The 24,624-nt window shown below is 37.0% G+C and overlaps 1 protein-coding gene and 1 non-coding gene across 2 annotated transcripts; one reads left to right on the top strand and one right to left on the bottom strand.

Moving 5' to 3' along the window:
* Positions 1-676: 676 nt before the first annotated feature.
* On the bottom strand, positions 677-23,573 carry LOC139121445 (stimulated by retinoic acid gene 6 protein-like). Its single transcript, XM_070686312.1, has 19 exons — positions 22,990-23,573; positions 22,057-22,110; positions 21,396-21,452; positions 20,139-20,211; positions 14,165-14,250; positions 13,518-13,651; positions 12,505-12,680; positions 10,567-10,677; positions 8,014-8,108; positions 7,340-7,490; positions 6,416-6,560; positions 6,175-6,250; positions 5,659-5,734; positions 5,184-5,232; positions 4,539-4,656; positions 3,705-3,806; positions 2,651-2,814; positions 1,800-1,907; positions 677-1,459 (listed from the first exon to the last, which is right to left on the bottom strand). The coding sequence occupies exons 1-19, from the start codon at positions 23,355-23,357 to the stop codon at positions 1,227-1,229; spliced, it is 2,376 nt and encodes a 791-aa protein (XP_070542413.1). The 5' UTR covers positions 23,358-23,573; the 3' UTR covers positions 677-1,226.
* Positions 11,837-11,909, top strand: Trnat-ugu (transfer RNA threonine (anticodon UGU)). Its single transcript has one exon. It is a non-coding gene; the product is annotated as a tRNA-Thr (tRNA).
* Positions 23,574-24,624: the final 1,051 nt, after the last annotated feature.

Below are 24,624 nucleotides of genomic sequence, written 5' to 3'. Positions count from 1 at the left end.
GAGTAGACAAGAAATCTTGTTTGAAAATGTAGCATTGCATGACATTGTAATTTTGAAATTCACTGCATAGAACTACAGCGTACTGTGATTTAATGGAGTTCGAATAATTTAAATAAAAATAAATCAGCCTTCAAAAGTGTAGTCACATCTGATTAATACTTAAACATTGCCACTCCTTTCAGGGTAGATTTTTACATAATGGAGTTTAGATTGTAAGAACGACATTCCTGCCATTTAATTTTGAATATGACGAAATTACATCAACTTTTATAGGCATTTCCCTTTCAAATGGATTCTCGTACCGGGTTTTTCGTGAAAGTTATTAGAACTTCACACTTTACAACGATAATGACATATTATTGTAATTCATCTTCGTCATTCAAATCTTCTTGCTGATATCGCGCTAGTCATTAGTTGTTCTCTACCATTAATGATAGTACACAAATCTAAGTGTGATCCTACGGACGATGGTATTTTTTGCTTCGCCAGATTTTGTATTAAATCTTTTCAGGCGAACTAAAGAAAAAGGCTTAGGCCGATAGTCTAGATCGGTGCCCACGAGGACAAAAACAAATACTATTCATTTGGGTATAAATTGATTAAATCGATTGATGTAAGCCAGTTTTTTTTAAAACATAAAGTCAGCTCACACATAGGTCAAATGATCTGTTATTCAGTACTAAAGATGATTGATGCTTTGCTTTGAATTTACAAAGTCTTGTGGTCATAACTCAGTATTAAGAAATAACACGTATATATCAGGCTTGTTTGATGTTAAAGTATGAATATTTACTTTTGGAAAATTCGTGTAAAATTCGAGGTTTACTATAAAAAGGAACATTAACAGGTGACCGCGGGAACAAATTCAGATATCTGAAGACACATGAAGACAATTGTCGGAGGACACTTTGAACATTAGGAAAGAGTAGGCATGAAATTAGAGAAATTGGATTGAGTGACCGGCCGGCCGAACGAACGAACTATTACATAAACAAACAAACAAACAAACAAACAAAATAAATAAATTAAAAAAAACAAGATTGTCTTCCTTAAAGTCTTTAAAAATGACTGCTTATTCAAACACGAATCGGTGAAAATTTGGATTACAACTCATTAAAAAAGTGACATCATTCTCCCAATTTTATTTGTCTGTCCTTGACAGCGACATGGTCATCAAACTTCAACAGTACCACTGATGAGTTTGCTTCAGGTTGGGCAGAACACCCTCAGGCGTCAAAGATCTTTAGTTTCTTTGTCCAATCAAAATGTGTGGTCGTTCTTCCGCTAAAAGTTAGACCGTCATTTGACGACGGTAAAAGCCAGTGGGATGACTTTTTGACTGTGGACAAGCGGCAAATCCTTATAGATGGGTTATTTATCAACGTGTACGCTACCATCCATCGATTGCGCGCCGTCGCTCTCGGGCGTCTTGCATTCATCGCTTTGATCATCACATTTCCTGTGGGGTAAAATAAACGATGCCAGATTCAGAATTTACATCAGTCTAAACAAGTGAAAATATAGAGGATTTTCGTCGGGGTACGAAAGCTCTTTCAGTCAATCGCATAATTTAGAATGTTTTCAAAAGAATGCCACCATTTCCCGTCTCTCAGATCTTTTCAGATCTCGAAAACCATACACACTCAAAAACAAACTTGTTTCTTCGCGCGGATTGGTCTTCACCGTAAGTATACTATTTGAAACAAAAATGCCAGCTAAACAGCAAACGAACATGCGCGCAACACCCACAACAGAGCGATGTTTTTGTTCTGACACAAAGTGGTTGATAGTATGCACACCTTTATCATTGTCTTTCACCGACTCAATAAGAAGCTTCGTAAAGAGAACCATTACTGGATGACAGTGGGCTTCCTCCACGGCCAAGAACCCAACATACGCTCTATAACCTAGTAAAAGAGAAGTTAAAACCATGAGGTACAACAAACATGGCTTCTCGGCTCTGTTAACATAGTGAAGACTGCGCTTCCTTAATTTAAAAAAAAATGCTTAATAGAAATCCCCGTTTTGTGGTCAAAAAGAGTCTGGAGTATTGTGTAGGTGAAGAACTTAGAACCTGATAAGGGCAAATAAACTAAAGTGAGGATTCCTTTGTATACACTGATCGTTAAATAGTTCTGTACTTGATTCTCAGATCTTAATGCCACCCAGAGGTCCTTTTTTCACTCAGTAGAAGAAAGGCATTCAAAACCACCAAATCATTCAAAAGAACCAAAAAAATAATACAAAAAGTCGAAATTCAGGAACTATATAGCTGTGCACATATTTTCAAATACTGTCGGATATCGCAAAAACCTTTGAAGAAACATTATTGCAAAACTTTAAAGGTATTACCACACAAAAATGGTATGGTCGAGACTTGAAAGTTTAATACATGTGTAGTTTCTCCAGCAAAGTATACTATGACGCGAAATATTCATTGAAAATGTTTATTAGCAAACTGGTTTCCACTCTAAAGACAAGGTTTACAACTTTTTGAACAGTTTTGAATTTCGCTTCGTCACCTACATCATCTTACAAATTTGTAGAAAAAGCGCTACATCCATCAAGCTATGTAAAACTCATGCGAGTATAAGCCCGCAAATAAATGTGTCTTTTGCTTCCTGGAGAGGAAGCAAAATCCCAGGCATACCTGGATCCATCATTTCTACGTTTCGCTGCAGGACACTGTGATCTAACCTCCCTAGAAAGAGCAGTCCAAACATCATACTCCTCAGTAGCCGCGACATGGACGTAAACAGGCCAAGCAGTACGTTGAAGTAAAACATGAAAAATGTGGTCACATGAAAAAGGCGACTGGAAAGATAAAGGAAACGTTACGTTAGTGAAAACAGATTTTACACAACACGTAAACTTCGCTCAAAATTTATGGGAAATTTGAGCACGTTGATGTATACGCAAAATTTTGTTACATAATGCCTTTCTTAATTTCTTAATTTCTTTCTTGAAAATAAAGCCGGTATTCACTGTTTCTCATACAGTGAACGAATAAAGATCCTCGTTCTTGTCCAAATAACTTCTGTAACATTGCAAGGAGTAGAAAGAGATTATGAAAGCCTTTCTCACCCGGCAAATTCTTTATCTTTAAGGGATGAGTCTTTAGGTCCTGAGAAGTGTTGGGAACAACGTGCATACACTCACTTTTTCCGTTCACGAATATTACGGTTATTTCTGAATTTGCAGGGAAAACAAAAGTCTCACAACAACCCTACGTGGTTTTTCCCAGTTGATATTACTGTGAACCTTTTCAGCGAAATCATAACGGCTGATTTTTACAACAATTTTTACTCTGAAGTTTTTGCCACTTTACTTGGACCACCATTCCCAAGGCGTAAGTATATAAACCATGTTTCTTTCGCCTCATTGAAACAAATTCATGACACATTGCTCAATGGCACCATTTGGAGGGAAAGTTACGCAGCTTATTTATTGTTGTTCCATGGTATGGGTCAGTGACATATCGACACACACATTGATTTTCTTCATATTTGGGTTGATATAGTAATTCGTCACTTTTTTCAGAACATATGTGCGCAAGAAACATTTTATTAGAGGTAGGTATTATAGGAGACAGTTTACAGCTTACACTTGTCGATAGTTTACAGGTTACCTAGACGGCGTATTAATACAAGAAATTAAATATCGAAGAAGTTGAAAATCTAGTCCCATAGTAATCTATGTCTTACCGATTGTCAATGTTGAGACTCTGGCCGTGATCTTGGAGAAATACATATCGAGACAGCAGAAGCTGAGACATGTGGAGAATGAGACCGAAAACACCAGACGGCCTGGAAGCAATTATATGAACAGGCGATTAAAATGGCCAGGAGAAACCCAGGAGAAGAAAGTATTCCAGTATTGGCTTTGTGATATACGGTTAACCTTGATTATTTTAATGTATCATTTTCTCCTCGATCTTCCATAAGCCGACCTGCCCATATGTTGACCCGGATAACGCGATTGTATGACATGATAGTTGTCAAAATGTTACTATACACCCATACCAATGCTTTTATTTTGGAGCCACCATTCAGGATTTTGCATCATGCTGAACAATAAACTTATACTCAATTTCTGAAATGTTACGAGGAAGAAAATTATTGACAAAGGCGGCGATCCTGCCCTTTTACACTGTAAGGATATACTGTAGGTACCCTTTTACGTATAAATGTATACTTTTACAGGTGAAGCGATTCAACACTGGTAAGCATGTCATTTTCGTATTGGGGGCGACTTTTTCAAGTATCTTATAGTTGAATAATTGTTACACTGATGACGTCAAATGCTTACGTTGGAAACAGGCTTTATGTTGCAACGTTGACGAGTTAGTTTACCATATAATTCGTGAATATATATCCATTCGATAACATGATTTCATTGTATGCAATAAAAGCCCTAGAAAGAAATCAGGCCAATACAGTGTAAACACATATAGAACCTTCAAATGATGCCTTTTTAAAAATTGTGTCACTTTTGTCTCATTATTTAAATTGCCCGTCCACTAACTTACACTTACTTACCATATTATGTGTACGTTGTCGTAGAAGAATGAGCGCATGCCGTACCTTGTCGGCAAAATGATCTCGTAAAAGACCAAAGAGAGGCACGTGAAGATGCAAATTTGAAGAGTTACGAAGGCTGCAACGAAAGGGGAATGGAGACGAGATTAGAGGATATTAGTTTACCATGTATTCAAAGAAAGAGCTTGTCCTAAAAGAATTAGTCGGTAGATAATTTGTACGACGTACAACTAGCAGAGCTGTTCATTTTATTCATCGTATAATGATTCCTCTCAAGGAAAATAGTATATATAATGATTATAGAACACGTGTTGACTGGATATGTTACTTATGAATCCATGCGCCAGTCCACATGTCTGCCTCACTGTCCGTCTCCCCTGTTTGTTTTCGCTAATTATTTACTTTGCTCCTATGCCATGTTGCCATGTAAATAAAGGTGCGCATATGTGTCTATCTCTTTGTATGTATGTATGTATGTATGTATGTATGTATGTATGTATGTGTGTATGTATGTATGTATGTATGTATGTATGTATGTATGTATGTATGTATGTATGTGTGTGTGTGCCTGTGTGCATGCAAGTATGTATGTATAATATGGAGACACCCTTTTGACTGATAAGTAGCTTATTGCTTGAGCTTTACCCCACAAAATATAACCAATCTGGTAACCAGCATACTTGAAGCTTCGAGTCTACCGAGAAAACAAAAAAATAAAGTGCTTATTATTTCTCAAAAGCAATAGCCCTGCTTTGGTCCTTGATTTGTTTCTCTGCATAACAAAATATAAAAGGGCTGTCAACCTGAAAGCAGCAAAGTTAAAAACATCGGGTCATATCAGCTAACTCTCAATTGATTATAATCACCCCATATAATCTATGCACGGAAATACTATCGATTTTCGACCCTGAAAACACCATCACATGACCAGAATGTTTTCAGGGAACCATAAAATGATACTCATTTTGAGCTTCTTGTCCTGGATTTCAAATATTATACAAAAGCATATTTGTGTGTGCCCTAGCTTTAGTCTTCCTGTCAATTTAAACACTATGATGCTCAATTATGTCAAGATAACACTGTCTAATATGAGAGCAAATAATGGTACTTGTGTCCTTACCAATAAATTAGCAGGTGCTCCATAATTTGCAGGCAGAAATGTCTTGTCCCCAGAATACATACGTAAGAGATTATTTCTGTTACAGACAGAGAGATAGACGGAAAGTACAAGTGTGTTTGACTCACATAAAAACAAAATTTTAGTCTTCAACAACAATTCAGACAAACTAAGTACTTACGTTGTGTACAGCGAATTAAACGACGACAACAATAAAACAACAACAACAACAACAACAACAACAACAACAACAACATTATTAGCATCTGCAACCAAAAATCAAAGGGTTTGCTAACCGTTGCTCCTTTCTAAACTAAAATCTTGTATGCGACAAGAGATTTGTACGCCCCATGGATAATGTTTTCTGGATTGCATCGAGGGTCAGTTCGTAAGTTGAAATACGCCTTTTGTGAGAATTAAGTTCAAACATAAATCACCGTCCCTCCACCCACATAAATGCACACGTAAAATTGACACGGATGAACGACGAAGAGTGACGTTGAGGGCGGCTTTACTTACCTATACCTCACAATGCTATCCAGCATGAAATAGATCATAACAAGGAGTGTAATCGCCAGGGACACCACAGCTAACCCTGTAAAAGATAAGCACAGGACAGGTAATGTGCAGTATACATTATGACGTCGACATCAATTCAACTCAATCGCAAGGTTGAAACTTAATTTTTTGGAATGTTTTTGCTACCTCCGAATATATGTAGATATCATTGAACATTGAAACAAGTTGAAATTCAACTTACTGTCAATTATATCCGTGAAGTCAATCCAGAGTAAAATGATGTTAAATTCTGTAGACTTGGTCAGAAAAAACTCCATGAATTTCACAATAGTATTTTTCAATGCCTGCGTCAGGTTTTGAAAGATAAGAAGTTCATTTATCGTCAGCTGTAGAAATGATAAAACATCAATGGGATGAAGATTAGTGACAGAATGAATGTAAAAACGGTGTGTAGTGTTTGACCAAACCTCAACACATCAACACAGCGGTCGATAATATCTCTCACAGCAGATACATAGTTTAGACCAGTGACACTATTGTGACAGGAGTTAGCCTGTAAATTGCTGGTGTCGTTATGCTAAAAGAAAGTGTGACTTTGAAACTGAGTAATAAACTCAATAAAGATTCGAAAACAAGCAAGCAAACAAGTAAGCAAGCAAGCAATTAACAGACTAACAATCAAACAAACAATAAAATAAACAATGCAAGGTTTTCTACTCAGTTGGCGCAAGTTTATTCGATTTCGTCTTTCGAAAAAAACATAGGATGAAAAAGTAAAATACAATTTTCTGTATACTTCGAGAAGATATAAATACTCAAAAAAATCATTTATTTTGTTGAAGTGAAAGACTGGGTGGTTCAACAGCAACATCTATGACTAATAGTTAATGAGAATTTTCTGAAAAGCTGGTACTATTATCGTATTTGTAAAAACAAATTTTAACATGAGGTCATGTCAGTAAATCCGGCTTTGCCCGACTCCTTTAAAATAATTGGAGTCAATGTTGTCACATACAAACGCATAGAGATTCCCAACACTTATACTTAATCTTTACATAATCACTTACCACTTACAAGTAACAATCCGTCCATTCATTCATTCGTTCATTCATTCATTCATTCATTCATTCATTTATTCATTCATTCATTCATTGAGACATAGTACCTTGTACAATGCAGTACTTGCGACCATAAACGTTGCAAAAATACGTGTCGAGTATTGAAAACCAGGGACAGGTTTGTAGCAGAAATCTGGGATTGGTATCAGTGACTTGCGCCCTCGCTTGACAGAAACAATTACATTATTTTTGTCGTCCCTGGAAAGAAAGCATGATCTTTGTAGTGTGTCAGCAGATTAATATTTTTACCTTTGTTGTCAGTTGCATACCCGAACTAGCATGTAATAGTTCGAAGAGACTTATCGGAAAATGAACAACGCATTTATTGCCACAACAGAAACTACTGACAATATGGAATCGGCATTAATTTCGAATTCAATGAGCCCTCTATTTTCCTACGCTCAGGAAGACATATCCAGCGTCACAGCGTGCAAATGAAATTCTTTATAATCTTGTTGTGTTACAGTAGAATAAGATAGAGGAAATTATACGATATGAACAATATGCTAGACGGTAAGGCAAAATAATGGTACGAATGCGCCCCTTAAATGGTCTATGTGCTTATGATATACAGAGCTTCGCGATACCGCAACTTCACTTACTGAACAAAAGGGAAGTAATATCTGTACACGTGAGTCTCATTTAGTTACAGATGTGTTGCACAGGCCCAAATCTTATCGGAAAGGAAAATCTTGTAGGCGTGGTGAAAATTTAGACTTACTTCGAGAGTTTCATCCTTTTGCGCTTGCGCGCCAGGAGCCTTTGTACGTATATACCACATGATGACGTCATGGGCGAAACGTCGTTTTCATGTTCCTAAAATTTGATAAAAAGGGAGAAAGGAAAGAAATCAGAGGAAAATATTTCTGAGTCACTCACTGTAAGTAAACTGAATAAACAGAAGTTAAATATAAAATTTGTTTGTTCGTATTGTCGCAATTATTTTCATTTACGTATTTTCAGGGCCTAGAAATTATATTATGTTTAAGTTGGTCAGATTAGCTAGTATAGTAGTTTTATTGATCCTTGAATAAAAGCAAAGAAAATTCCTGCACAGCTTCACTATCAACTCAATCAATTATTCTAGTAGTCTCTACAACATCACTGACAAAGTATTGCTTGGCGGCAACCAGCTTAGAATACTTGCAGAAGAGTTGTCAATCACTTTTTATATCCTAAGAGTTCAAGCGAAAGGCCAAATTTGATGTATTAGTTGCAACATGGCAGAACACAAAGTCTGCAATCATTTAAAGCCCAATGAGTTGTATCTTTTTGCATTTTTTTTCGATTAGATGATTTGAATTAAAATGCATCTGATGTAAAATGTTACTGTAATATGACCACAGAACGCTGCTGAAACATTGGTAACGAATGTACTTCTTAGATTTCATCAACCAAATGATTTTCGAGTTGTAACTCAAATATGAACGAAGTATATACATACGTGAAAGCCCGTAGAATTTAATCGACCAAATCCAACAGCAACGAGTGGAACTTGATGATAGGAATCCAAAACATGTGTCTCGAGATTGGATGGCATTTTTTGGTAAGTAAATGCAAGAAGATACAGTCAATTGGGCTTTAAATAATCTAAAGATATTCGAAGAAACGTTATTGATCTATCGTGACCAGAGTTCCAGTCAGGTGGAACATTGGCATTTTATAGGGATATTACTATCAGTCATGAATAGCATTTCACAATTTGTGTTCATACTAACTCAAAAGCACAGGACATTCCAGTTTTTGGCTATTCAAGTGTAATCTTTAAGTTTGGCATCAAAATAATTCTTGGTACGAGTACAACATGAAGTAGAACTTCCCGTCGATAACTCGTTTTAAAATGAAAGCAACGAAATCTTCATCGCCTTCACTCTATTTTATGACAAAGAAATCGTGATAGCATTGGCGCCAGAATTCTTTTATCTCAAAGTAAGGATAACTGAACATGTGCAGCTTCAGCGTTGATGATTTCAATTTGTTGTCTTCAGCAATAAAGACTCTAAGCATCGCCAAAAGAATGGCAATTTACCTGGCTAAGCCTTTGTTGTTGTAGAACTATTAAAATTGGCTTTCCAACAGGGATGAGAATAGGGCCATTTGAGAGGAATTATGAATTAATCCTAGGGTGGCTGACGAGAAAGAGTTTGTCGACAGGAAAATGTTTGAATGAACAGATATGATTATTAAGATAGTATTTTCCTCGACAGTGAAAGACTTAAACTTTTACCCAATCTTTCCTCAATAAAACATTCAACCGTTTTCTTAATCAATCGAGAAAAAAATCAGGGGTCACTTCGGAAAGTTTGGTACTATAGAGAAGGACTACCCAACATTTACCGATATTTCGAATTCAACCGTTTTCTTAATCAATCAAGAAAAAAATCAGGGGTCACTTCGGAAAGTTTGGTACTAGAGAGAGGGACTACCTAACATTTACCGATATTTCGAATTCAAAATGGCCGCCATCCCTGTGTTAACTCTATGGGGAATTTTTTTTTTCCAAAACTAAGACTGATTTTTTTTTCTAATTCCAAAAGCTTAACAATGAGCCCGCTCGAGCAGCAGATCAGTAAATTATTGAAAAAAACCCTGAGAGGTCGAATATCCGTCCCTAAGGTGTATTATTCCTTAACCTTGAGATCACAGCCTGACTTTTATTGCCAGGAAGATCTAAAATTTAGCAACTTCCCGACAATACAAGATTAGCAAACACAGTTAATATGATGCTCATGATATCTGTCTGAGAGTCGTCCCATCTACGGTGTAAGCATTGAACTATACTGATTCGTGGACATTTAACCACACATTCACACTGTAGGTGGTTTTTAAGTTTATAGATATGGACTTGTATAGGTAATAAAGAAAGCCGTCAAAGCAGTTTTATTTGAAATATCACAGTCAAAATTAATAAAATCAAATAAAGTAAACCATTGCACAAAAACCCATCCCTCAGGGGACTGACTGCTGGACCCTATGGTACATATATGTTATTTCAACGTTCGCGAGTATCTGCCATTAGGAGGCCAATAGCATGGTAAACAGGTATACTATAATAAGTACGCGTGTATATATAAACAGAATGTAAGTATTATACTATATTAAGAATATTAGTATATATATAATATGGATATAAGTATACTATGATAAGTACATAAGTGTGCCTGACCTAGCTCATAGTCTAGCAACCTATTTGCGCGCCTCGTCCTTGAAATTTAAGCTGATATCTTCTTTGACAGGGCGAGTGCAATACGAGCCCGCTATGTAAAGTCATTACCTTGTGTCTTCGTGTCCACATGAACCAAAGTTCCCGGAATAGGCTAACGATGAAATTAATCCATACGAGAATGTTGAATAAAAGTTCAGGAGCAGAGTCCCAACCAATAAACTGCAAGGAAGGGAAGAATATGGTAACAGCATTTTGAAACTCAGTCTGACGGTATGGTCTACCGTCAGTTAAAGGAACAAAGTCGTTCTTATTCTACCCTTTTGTGATATCAAGAAAACATGGAATACTTGCATAAAGTCTCTTACTGTACTAACTGATTACGCTATATAACTGCATAGGTGTCAAACATTACCCCTTTGCTGAATGCCAACAAATGATGTCGTTCGTGACCTCTCGACAAAATGGTTATTTCCTATTCCAACTTGCTTTCCTGTGACACATAAACATTGCCATAATGTAAGGGAAAGCCACTATCCTTTCCTATACGAAAGGCCCCGCCATTTAACATTTCATTACAAAAGCTTGCATAAATCCGAACTTTAGGTATGTAAATGTGTAGCCATGGTGAGGACTGTACACTTGAAATTTTGAACCCGTGTTTTTGGTACAGACGGAAATTTTTTTCGCCGAATGAGTACAACAAGTCTGGCTGCAAGCAGAGTTGAAATTATGTACAGTTTACCAGTATTTCAACATGTTTCACAAACGAGTACTTTTCATATCAAACATATGCATGGGAAAGGCTAAAAAGACCAACCTTGCCTCTTTAAGTATGCTATCCTATTGCTAAACAATCGTGTTTTGCACAATCGTGTTTTGCTTTTATATAATGGAAATGTCGAAACGTTCTGTGTTCACCTCGTAGACAAACTCTTTGAATCCAGTGTGTCAGGTAGCCCTAATCTGGTAAAAATAGTAGATATAGATCATATGACAATCTTATATCACAGCGGTGGGTACAACTTAAATAAATCACTTAATTTCATGTTCATACTGCTCTAAAATTATTAATAAAGACTCCACTGCCCTTACAAGACAGACCTATAAATGTTTTCCGAGGGTAGTGAAACTGTGGTAAAGTATAAGCAAACTTCATGTATACAGGGCTAAAGCAATATATTTTTCTGCGTTACAATTCATCTTGCGCTATAATAATGATGTATATATATATATTCGGTTCGAAGTTATATGGCTCGGCGAAAAACGCTCGTATCATGGTGATGTCAAACAAAAGAAAAACCCATTTTAGTTTGCATTTTAACAATCGCTGCCATAGATTTTGGAGTTAAGACAGATAATTTGTATGCTTGTCATAAGCGCCTCCTTAGCTCAGTGGTTAGAGCACTGGTCTTGTAAACCAGGGGTCGTGAGTTCGAATCTCACAGGGGGCTTACCTTTTACAAGGGTTTATCTGTTAAAGTGACTGAAAAAAGTTTCGTCACATTTGCAACTGGAAGAATACATAAATACCTATCATCACCAGTCTTTTGGCAACCTTATCAGCCATTTGGCAGTATTGTATACAATAATTTTGTGATCCTGGGATTCATGATTTTAATCCATTGATATTGCATCATCTCCTGATTTGTAAACATCACCTCATTAGCGCCCTTCGCATACATAAACTTGTATAGGAGACGTCACGCTTTCAGCATCAGATGTTGTCTACCAACTTAAGATAAATTCGCAGACAACCTCAAAAGACAGCTGCGGGAATAATGATGAAAATCATATATCTGTGCACAAAGTAACGTATAAGATGTGGAAAGCACGCCATCATAGTGACCTTCAGAAAATAAACAATGCTGTAGGTGTGCAGTAAGCTCAGCAAATTAACGAGATGAACTTATGTTGCCAGTTCCTTGCTATTTGTGGCCATGCTCAATCTTCAAAAGTTAAATGTTAGCAAACATGCAATGAGAACTCCTAGTCGTGATTCCCATTGATCTCCTCAGAACTTCTCAACTATTTAGTAAATTTTCTCACCTTATCTAAGACATTTCTACAACAGGTAATGCGTTCCGCTAACGAAATGCCAATGGTATAGGAAACGTAGAGCAGGCCAAGGGACAGTCCAGCCAGCTTATTACTGGTGTCAATGCAGGCAAAGTAAGGGTAATACTGCAAAACAACGAGTTTCACGTTTATAGCGCCGTTGAACACTGAAATAAAAGGTAAAGAAGTAAGAAATAATTTAGAATACTGATATTTACATACTGCCGTTTGTCAAGGTAAATTGTGAAAATTGTTGTTATATTATAGCTAGCTCTCAATATTATGCCAATGCTTCGTTCTGGTTGGACGAGAGATCTGGCCGTGAGTGCTGGAACGGGTGTTTGAACTAGAAGGGTACTTCTGAAACAACGACGTTTAAGTGAAAGAGGCAATTTGAAGTAAAAACAAATCGAACGATTAGTTACAAGGAGAATTGTAAAAAGGCAGCCTAAATAATTTGGCAATTATGATTTTAGAACTGCCCCGGTGGATGTTCGGGCGGGGCGGGGGGAAATAGATAGATAGATAGACAGATAGATAGATAGATAGATAGATAGATAGATAGATAGATAGATAGATATACACTGTAATTGTAGGAGCTTATGGGATAAGTTGGCACTTGTCGGCTCTACTTTTTTATATTGGCATGGGGGCCACCGATATTTTGTGCCGAATATTCCTGCCTTTGGGAAGGGGCAGAAAAATTCTGCACCCTCCCTGCTGGTAATTGTGCTCGTCCCCTCACGGCCTTGAAAGACACTGGGAGTAATAAAATTAAGATTGAATATTTTCGTGTCCTTTCTACATGCGGTTCAACCTTTCTAATTAGGAGACTTTAAACCAAATAGAGATATCAACGCATCATAGATATATAGAGCGGTAAAGATGACATATCATATTGCAAGAAAAACTGCTGAATCAGCTAAGTTTTCTCTATGCTGTAATACCTAAACAAAGTGTACCACCTTTTAAATGCCGAGGCGACAATAAAGCAGAAAACCTACCAGCTCCGGCATAACCTCCGCCACAATTAATCTTATAATGCCCGAAGAAGACACTGAAGGATGAGAATGCTGTCGCTCCGAAAGCAGAAAGGTATCCGAACCTGTTTTCATATCCATCCAATAGATTGATTGGCCTAAAATATATGTCCATGTGTTAGTATGCAAGTATGTATGAATTCACATTTTAAACGTTCAGTATGTATGTATGTATGTATGTATGTATGTATGTATGTATGTATGTATGTATGTATGTATGTATGTATGTATGTATGTATGTATGTATGTATGTGTACATGTATGTATCTAACTGTTTTGATCGATAGATTGGTGCAAGAAGCGATTATTTTCTCAGGGTATGTGTACACATTATATCTGCACTCTTGTACATACGTACTTAAGTATGTACATGGGGATGAAGATGATAAGACTAGGTCTGTTGAAAAAAGACGTGTATCAAACGTAGAATTTCTGTTTATATGTCAAGTTTCCATGCCATTTGATCGGCAGGAAGCGTTGTATTCTTGGAAACTTCGAGCCTAATAACGAAATGCACGCTACTATAACTGTATTCCAATGACTTTGAAACGTAAGAACAAACACTTGATCTGAGGTGTCTACGAAATCGATAGTAGCTTTCAGAAACTCACACTGGCACGGCTGGTCTTCCCTGGAAACGGTTCAAATGAAGATTTGTTCTTCTCTCCATGAACGATAAAACTATCAAGATTAGAATCTGAAAGAGAGCAAAATGATATTATATGTTGTTCTTTTTAGGTGTAGAAATAGAAACAGGTGCAGACAACTGGTAAAATTCAGTCTATTTTACAAAGTCATCGCAAAACATATTCCTTAAACTAATATACTGATTTTAAGTATTTTGGACCCTGACTTTATAATTTGGAGGGCAAAATGAAGCTGTTTGTAACTGCCCTTCCACCCGCGTATGCAAAAAAGCCGCGAAATCATAATGCCCACTGCCCTGAAGTTCGATCAACAACAGCATTACCCTCCCTCTACATTCTACCTATTTCCATTACTCACTGCCAAGAATTTCCTCCCCGCCCTCTGTAAAAACTGGACTTTCTACCCTCCCCACAATAAAACTGACTTGTTATCCCTGCCAACTAATAATATTTTAATTTGTCCGCCCGCTGAAAAATTGCCTACTAACACCTTTTCGCACGAACAACCTCATTGGCTGCACCTATCGAAAGTGCTCGAAAATTGTCTTTTGTCCTAATCATGGCTAAATATTCAGGATTGTTGCTACTGGAAACGTAACAATTATTCTCTGAGGGTTAGATCACTGTGTCAAGCTGAAATAATGGTAGTAGATCATTAGTTGTCATGAGCTTCATCAAATTATGTAAGTACGGCTGCATTTACAAACACCTCTGCAGGGAGAATTGATGGGGGGGGGGGGGGCTTGAAAATATCAAGTATATTTGGGGGGCGCTTGAAAGTATTTAGGGCTTTACAGGAGGAAGAACTCAAAACAAAACTGTCTCTGATTGATTCGAAATATGTAATGGGTTGTCAATTTTAGCTATAACGTTTGACTCATTTTTGGTGGTTTTGTTTTGTGTATCCACTGCAGTTTCTGGTTGTACTCCCTGAAGCGTGATGAAAGGTCAAACACAGCAATATGTGTACTGTCAGCATTATTCTTGTTTAAAATTGAATTCAAGTCCGGACTAGAATTCCTTTGTCATCAATGACAATGATTACGGTCTTTACACATGCATATACAGAGTATTTGCCAAACACAATGTTGTTATTCTGGCATGCTATGGAGAGTAGAACGAGAAACTGCTAGTCGATACCCAAAACAAAACATACTTTATCGGCCAAAAGGTACAGCTATTATGTCCCTTTTATAAAAATGATTTAATAGTGTCCAGTTTTCCTGACAGGTGACGGAAGTCATCCTGTTCCAAAGCTGTATTATGTCACCACAAAAGGGACAATAGGTGTAATTTTGTGGGTGAAATTCCAAAATCATAGTTTTTTCCAGATATGAACTTTCAAACACCATATTTGAATCAAGTTCAGTTGTTGAAATTGTTAAACACTTGTAAAAGCACAGATTTAGTTAGTTAGTATCGGGAAAATATCAACAGTTTTGCCATAGACTACCATGTATAGGGGATCAACATTTTCGGTGAAATTCTAAAATCAAATTTCTTGTACACATATGCACTTGTAACCACCTTATTCTAATCACAAGTACATTTATGTCAATTATCCAACGTCTATATATGCACAAGTATAGCAAGTTTTATATTGGAAAAATATTATTCAGTTTCCTCAAAGACTACCATCTGTATCGACTGAAATATCCGTCGCTCGAGGGCACTCTCTACGCTCCCCATAAGAGGGGGAGCGTAGAGAGCGCCATCGAGCGACGGATCTTTCAGTCTGCTATCTATAGTGAATCAACATTATCAATGAAATCCAAAAATCAATTTTTTTATGCAGACATACACTTTTTACCCGCCACTTCAAGCACATTACATTTACATGAATTATCAAACATATATATATGTACAGATATAGCTTGTTTTTTGTAATCGGGAAAATGTTTATAGTTTGCCCAATAGACTTCCATGTATTATGATTTGATATTTTTGGACGAAGCACAGTACATAAGCTAAGTTTTGCCTTCTAATACTCTCGCAAAAAGTGGTGACCCTTCCAAAAAGGTATGCTTGAAATTTCATGACCTTCAAAAGTGCTTGCTCAAAAAATTGTGACCCACCTGTAATTTCTGCCCCATCCCATTGAGGGAGATTCCAAAATTATAGCAAGTAAGAAACGGGATTTGAACACAAGTTAGTTTGTTATTGGGGCATTAAAAATTTGAAAACTTTATCTTCGGATTCTCCCACTCTCTTCCAGAGGTGTTTTTGAATGCAGCCTAAGATCATATATTTCATATTAAAATACCGTTATAATTATTTTGTGTCCATTAAACCATTAAAATTGCTCGCTCTCCATTGAATAAGGTGTTTACCCTGTCCACTACAACGTATCGCTATGTTTTGTTCTAGATTGTATCGAAACTGTTGTCCTTTTTTGTAAGCCAATAATAGCTACATTTCATGCATGTATACATTGGCAAAATTCACTTGCTTCCTTCCACGAAGGAGTACAGAAAGTGGTCTTTTGGCCAGTTGCAGATTATGGCGAAGCAGTTTAGGCCATAGAAAAGTGTAATAGTTGAAAAAATGTTCCTATCTTCGCCCGTACGTTTCTTTTCGGGCAAATACCGAGTGTGCCTTTGCAAGAGTAATTCGACGTAATCCGGCAACGAACATTAACACGAACAACTCTCTGGGCGATCAACCAGTATATTTCTGTGATTTAGCAGAATAAGACTCCCGTAGAATGTATAAACAAATACATGTATGCAATGTCTATTCTCTGCTGCATAATGATAGAATGATAATAAAACAGCGAAATGCAGGTACTATTACATCATGTTACATGGCATAGACATCCTTATGATTTCACGTAGGTATGAGCAAATATGTCGAACAAACTGTATTCCAGTGCATTTCTTGTCGAGTATTTACACTTTAGACCTAAGACATGCGGACTGTGCGTAACGAGAAGTCTTCATCGTCTTCTTCTCCATCTTCATCTAGGTCTAATCCTAAGTGATTCGCCGTCATTAGGTCATGTCACCGCAAAATTCGAATACATACTAGGAAAAGCGGCTCAACATATTAATTTATACATATTAATACAATTTGTTTCTTCGCTTCGATAAAGTGTGTATGTGCGATGTATGATAGTGAGTATGCGTGCGTGAGTGCTTCACGAACTCTACAACGTGTTGAGCGGTCTCAGTCAGAAAAATGTAACAACTTAGCCGGCTATTGAACCACTCTTTTTTGGGAGTGGAGATTTAGCCGAGTGGTTCTGTCTCTGGCCTCTCAGCTAGGCGACTGATGCCGTATGTTGTGGGTTCGAATCCGATTGAAAACTATCCGTATTTTCTATCCTGGGTTGGTAACACTGCTGGTGGACAGAATTGTCCCCGAGGTTATCGTTCGCCCAGTTAAAGCGATGAAATTTGTTTCTTCGCTTCGATAAAGTGTGTATGTGCGATGTATGATAGTGAGCATGCGTGCGTGAGTGCTTCACGAACTCTACAACGTGTTGAGCGGTCTCAGTCAGAAAAATGTAACAACTTAGCCGGCTATTGAACCACTCTTTTTTGGGAGTGGAGATTTAGCCGAGTGGTTCTGTCTCTGGCCTCTCAGCTAGGCGACTGATGCCGTATGTTGTGGGTTCGAATCCGATTGAAAACTATCCGTATTAAGCATATTTATGTCTTCCATATATGCTCTGTACACATTATCGCGACGGGGGCTGGTAATATTAAGGTAGAATGCACCTCGCGGACAGATATTCAGACTCTCAAACTTTTACAATTCTTTCCTGATATACCACTTGTGGAGTTCATTTTACAGCTCTTGGTGTAAGACAACTTTTAAATGGCTTAGTTTTTTTGAAATTTAAAAATTTTATTTTTTCTATAGAGCTGACACAGAGATAAATCTTTGGTTATTTGTTTCTCTTGTACAAAACTTTGCACGGTGACTCCCGATTTTTATTCTTGATTTAGTCAGAGAATGGTTGAAAGATTCCTTAAGGAAAGTTCGAGCAAAAGTTTAAGTCTTTCATTTTCGAGGCATGTACTACCTTAATTCAACTATGCACAGTACAATCATCAAGATTGATCTTAAATGACGCAGTACCTTGTTTAACCAGATATGAACTGAAAATGCTCGCTTGTTTCAGTATATGTTGCAGTTATCTGTAGATTGAAAGTTTTGCCTCAAGTTTGCAACTTCAATTGCTATGATCAATATCGTAAACAATATTCACAACAGATAATTCCAAAGGTCATTAAGTATACAAATATGTAATTAGTTGAAATAGAAATACTAAATTTCTTTGACTGACTTATGTAGCAAGTGTAATTGTCTTTGCTGATGTCCTTCAAGCTTTATATGCCAAACTGTGAAAGTTCATTGAATATGTCAATTATAAATTGGCTGACACGAAAATGTAAAATATATTTTACTAATACAATACAATAGTTCAATATCGAAATAAGTAACTAGCTGATGTAAAACTGCAAGCGACTTTCAGTAACATTTTATCATAGTATCATTGAATACATCTATGGTTTATGTATATACCTTTTTTCTACATTCATTAATTATGCAAATAAACTTAAATGTGCAAATCACGCCCACAAAAACTATTCAGTTCTGGTAATTTGCGAACCGAATCTATGTACCAGATTTGATTTAGATCTGATAAGCCCTTCTTGAGCTATCGCGTCAACAGACAGACAGACAGAGACAGACAGACAGACATACACATACACACAGACACAGACAGACATATATCAATGCGCCATTAGCTCACGTGTGTTAACACGTGAGCATGCATATTTTAATTCGCATGTTTTGACAATGTAAAGGTCATTATACTAACAGTAATTTTCTGTCACACACGATTAAACGTATAATATGATAGAAATTTTCTTTAGTTTTACTCGAAATAATACGAAATCTAAACAAAATATTACATATCTAGGCCGTTCGAAGATAAAGCCTGAATGATCGTTAATGTAGTACGAGCCTATCTAATAAAATATTCATGCGGCAAGCAATCATGCAGTTGTTCGGGCAAATGACAGTGCGATGAATTAATCGAACTGCTATATTTTGAGTAATGCAGCTGATGTAGTCTTAAATTTTTAATAATGATGTGTTCCTACGGAGAAGGTATATAATGTCGTACAAAGTAGTTGCTATGAGCATGACGGCATGGCCTGTCTTTTGTCGATCACTTTCAACGTTTGTGTAACCTTGTGGAGGCAAGTGCTTGGGCTTCTTTCACAGGCAGGCTTTGATCAGATCAATCTTAGATGATCGTTCGTGACCTTCAAAATTTCATAACAGTGTCGAAATTACTCAGGAAATTACTGCTCGCTGTTTGAGACAAGAAGTGAAGGCTCGGATAATTTTTCTGTTGCCGTATTTGTGAAATGGAGGAAATCCTGTAGGAGAATTAGTTATTTTTTGAAAATCCGCGATCGATGTTTCTGTGCTATGCGAAAGAGGGCGACCTAAATGTCAATTTTAAGTGAAGGCCTAATTGCAAAGACTGCATTATCGCTTAGTGCTTGCGGGGTTGTCTCGTTTTGTCTGCTTGACAGTCACCAAATAAATTATCGACACTGATTTTGTCAAATGCCTCTTTTGCTTGGGATTCAGTGTAGGCACAAAGGCTGAAATCTATTAAGATACAAAATTTATTAAAATTTCAAGATGACGGATATAATCGTTAAGGAAATAAATTGGATTAGGGAATTTATTGTCAACGCTATTAAAAGATGGAAAAACCATGTATTATGACTTCAGAATATGGTATATCGGTTACAGATATTGTACTGTTGGGCCAGACACCAAGTGAATGTAAAACCATTTGACAACTTAAATTTCCCATGATGCAGGCAAACCCCAATTGTTGGCAGATTTGTTCTATGAGAAACCCTGTCTCTGTCGAACTTGATCGTATGATTATTCGAATACGTACCGGAGGAAGTGAATTCCACAGAAAGAATTGCGTCTGGTTGCTCACGAAACACGGAACGTCACAGTCGTAAGTTCTAGGGGAAAAACGTGTTTGATTTAGTTTATGGGTACTTGGTCGGAAACAGAGAAATCCGCTGTCTGAAGTAGAAGTGTGAGGAACAGAAAATGAAGACAGAATACCGGAGAGCAATAAAGAAATGAAAACACTATCAATCGTGCAGAGGGGCACATGGGGGAATGAAAGATGATTGGGAGGGATGTCAAAGGAATTAAATGTTTCTTGAGTTGACAATCTGGTAGGGGTTCCACTATGTGTTTTACCTTACAAGAAAATAAGGAGAGCATAAAACCTACCCTACAGTGAAAACACCTGTTACGTATGACAATTGTTCTAAAACATCATATCCTTATTTACAATTGAATGAGATCAGGACTGCATTTCAGCTGAAGGCACATAATTCTACCCTTTTACAGGCTGTGCTGACATTACAAGTGGTATCTCAGCATGACTGTTACAGAAAAACGAGAGCCAGGTATCACAAGAGTGCTTAAGATGCATGGAAAGCTACAGGTAATGGAGGCTTAAGGTAAAGCTTTGGCTTGTAGCGCAAGCAATATGCTCTAACTTAGTACGACAGAGATTTCATCGAGTCTGGTCTTCAAGGAGAGACAGTATGCCTAAATTTGCATCCGGATAATTTTTATATTTTAAGTTGAAGAAGTCGTCTATGCATGACAAGAATGTTTGCTTGTACTAATATCGACTACTAAAGCTAAAAGTTGGTCATGGTATAAATCTTCTTGCACGTAGTTATCTCATTTGTTGCTTCTAAGTCACAATCTGGCATGTTTGTTTATAATTTGATAAAACTATGATGATCCGCTCACATGATAAAAATCGTTCTAAATATGTAGTGGAATTTCCTTTGGTCTTGTGTGTAGAAGCAGTTATTTACAAATCACGACTTTCTTTCATTCCATTGACTAAAATCTAAAAGAAAAAGCTCAAGTCAAAAGCAAGGATGATGAAATGGCATTTACGAACAAATTAATATAAATAAAGGGAGAACAACGCACTTTATGCTATATAATTTATTTAAAAATGTTCTACGAACAGAAGTTAAGCTCATACACTGGGAATAGCAGTGAATTTGGGGACACATGAAAAATCAACAAAACAGTCATATTGACAGTGATTTACTCTGATAACCACGGAGTGAGAAAAACAGGTCAATGTCGACTGCAAATAAAACCTCACCTATTTACTCCAGTAGATGTTTCCGGTGCCACAGTAGTTGTTGCAATGCCTAATGTACTGAAAATTGAAACAAATGAAATCAATGCAGTCGAAAATATAACATGTATTTCAGCTTAGAGTCTATGCGCTGTTTAGCGGCGAAGAAGTTTCGCTGACTTGAACATCATATTTGGGTCGTATTTGTACAATTGAATCAGTCTTTACATGTAACAGGTTTTGTAATTAGCTATCTTTAAATACCATGGTTTGGTTTTGGAATGGTTTGGTAGTTTGTACACAAATTCCTAATGAATGATAAGAAACTACATTAAAAGTGATATAACTTTTTTTAACGACGAAAATTCTGTCTCATCGTGTTTCTTCGATTTTATTCTGTATTATTCAGGTCTCGACGACACCTTCTAAAATATCACGTCACAAGTAGAGCTTGAACGATTGGCGCCCAACAGTACTAGTGAGAGCCTACGATAACCCACAGGATTACATACCAGAGTGAAAAGGACTTATTTTCGGTCGGACAAGAAACTGTAAATTATTATATCATTATTTTATTCTTTACATTGATGTGGCGAAATTCAGCAAAACTTTAGCACTGCGGGTATTTTTTTATACGCTAAAGCCAGCTAATGCATTAGTCAAACGTACTGTATTCTGCTCTTACCTGTATTCTTCGTAATCCATAGAATGTTTACCATTCGGAAAAGAATTTTGCTCACTAGAGTAAAAACAAGTTTAGCACTAAATCAGAAAATTACGAATTTGAAAAAAATGCCCATTTCAATAGCAATACGATTTATTTTTAAAAAGCTTTGTTCCCAAATGTATTTTCAATGTTGGAAGAATAACAACGGCGGAGCTTGATCGAAAGGACAAAGTTGACTTTCAAATGATTGAAATGAATCTATTGTACAAATAAAAGTGTAAATATCTTTAAAAGGCTATATTCGGTATTAAGCAAGCCATGTTCGTCTTTGTCTGACTTAGCGAGTAACCTTTTGCTGCGTTTTATGTCCATTCCCGTTCTGTGTTATGTTTTAAAGTTTCAAACTGGAAGACCATTTTACATGTGAATACAGTATAGCAAAAGTTATTTGTACGCAACGATATAAAGTCAGTCAAATTAAGATTATTCAATTACAAGCTGTGTACTCGATACGCTGTGTATCACAGATATTATAAAGATATCTTTTCCCTGCTATCTATGGTGTAAAGCACAACAGTTAGCTTAGTAAGAATAAAGAACAATGGCCTGTAAACACGGAATACCGCATAACAGGATTTACGGGCGATGCAAAAGTTTAGGCTTCAACTGAAAAAGATATGTTCAATAAATATCCATTCAATTTACACTTAACACTGATTTTTGCGTACTTTTGGCGCGTTGTCATAAATTAATATTCACCTTTACCCAGACTGTATTTGATAAATATTCGGTAAACAACATTCACTATTAGATGGAAATTTAACAAGAATAGCAGAATAGCATACATAGATAAAAGGATCATACAATGTATTTAGCCTTTCTAACCAGCCTTTCGTTAGACTCTGCATCTTATCGTTAACTGGGTCGCCTAATCTACTTGTCACGTCTTACCTGGCGTTTTGAATCCCAATCAAGACTGAAGAATTCGTCAGATTTCTTGAGACGTCTTGGCTAGTCTTGGAGTCATCGTATATGTACTCGTCCGAAGAAACTAAGTAATCATACGACCACCACCACCAATAATCGGAATACCAGTCGTCAAAAATCTCATCGTATCGCGACTGATTAGTTATTACGTCGCAATATTGTTTGTCGGCTGACTTGTCGTCCATGAAGCATCTCATATCCCCTAGGGCGTCAGTGATAATGCTGCTGAAGGTGCTTGATATATCCACCACGCCTGCTATCATTGTGTACAGCAAGACAACAAAGGAAAAATCCACAAGATAGCTCTTGATTCCCTTCAGAAAGATGAGCATTTTGGTGATGTTGATTCTGTAAAGCTAGTCTTAATGAAAGTTGCCTTGTTGTGAGTTATCTTACAAGGGAAACCTACAAAACAGTTTACCGAAGGTGTTTAGCTTTCACGAGGCCGATTTGAACTCCACTAGTAAGCTAAAACACTCTCGTATGCCATCGACTTGTACACTGAACGCCCGGTTCAAGAGTCGCGATGCTCGTGAAGTACCGTCAAACATTGTGTCATTGGAAAGAATGTGACCCTCTCCCCACTAATATTAAAATGTCAAATTAGCTAAATTAAATAGTTCTGTAATTACCCGCCTATATTCAAACGAGTTGACATATAATTAAGAGATATTAAAATTTATCTAAATAGGTTATAATTGAGGGCATTGTCGACAACCTGGATCTCGCACAGGGTATAACACGGACAAATTGTCCCTTACAATTTTGTTATGATATCAACACTTTTAAATGCATTCTGATTCTTTCTGACCCAGGCGCCCCTAAATGGCAAGAACAAAACATCAGATGATTGACGATTTATGAACAGACGAAAATTTGCCGCTTGCCGCGTGGGTTACAATGACATTTAAATGACAAAGAACCGACCATGCTTTATGATTTTCAATAAATTAGCCGGCGTGAATCGTCTACGAATAGTCGAGTGTCATGGGAACTGCTTTATCACCGATTCATATTATTGACATAGCAAATTAATATTGTATGTCACCGACAGTCATCTTTTATGACGCAGAGTATTCAAAAGCTCTTTAATTGCATTAAAATTTTAATAATAGGGTGATTTCAAATGAATCCTGGGACGTTGAAACAGTTGTTGTTGTTGTTGGTAGATTTCCGAGTCACGTCAATGCTCAAAGACAAAGGTTACGTAACGGCACAGACACATAGAAATACTGTTTCTCTACTTGTCTGTGGTAACGGATGAATGAATGGGTGAGGCAACTTAACAGGTAGAAGATCAGGAAACCATCACGAGCAGCGATATTTCTCTGTACGTCAACTACAGGTACATGTACAGACCGATACATAGAAATCAATCGAATAATAGAACACTCAAAGATTATCAGGTATGTTGATATATAATATATATCAAAATCATAATGATGATGATCACTATGATTATAATCATGATCATAAAATCGATCCTACTCCCCCGTTCCTCTAGAACTCTTGCTGCTCCTCTAATTGCTCCTGCTTCTCCTGTCCCTCCACCTGCTCCTCCCCCGAAAGTACTGCTCCTCCCCTTCCTGCTCTTTCTCC

This window comes from Ptychodera flava, chromosome 21 (assembly GCF_041260155.1).
Source record: "Ptychodera flava strain L36383 chromosome 21, AS_Pfla_20210202, whole genome shotgun sequence".
NCBI classification, from domain to species: domain Eukaryota; kingdom Metazoa; phylum Hemichordata; class Enteropneusta; family Ptychoderidae; genus Ptychodera; species Ptychodera flava.
The sequence above is the reverse complement of the archived record's forward strand: the minus strand, read 5'-3'. Positions and strand labels throughout refer to the sequence as shown.

Excerpts from the sequence above, each read along its gene's own strand:
- LOC139121445 (XM_070686312.1), bottom strand. The coding sequence starts at position 23,357 with ATGCTCATCTTTCTGAAGGGAATCAAGAGCTATCTTGTGGATTTTTCC. Across the intron at positions 5,735-6,174 it reads GATAGCATTGTGAGGTATAG|AAATAATCTCTTACGTATGT; the intron begins GTAAGTAAAGCC and ends TGTCTGTAACAG. Across the intron at positions 3,807-4,538 it reads GACAACGTACACATAATATG|GCCGTCTGGTGTTTTCGGTC; the intron begins GTAAGTAAGTGT and ends AATTGCTTCCAG.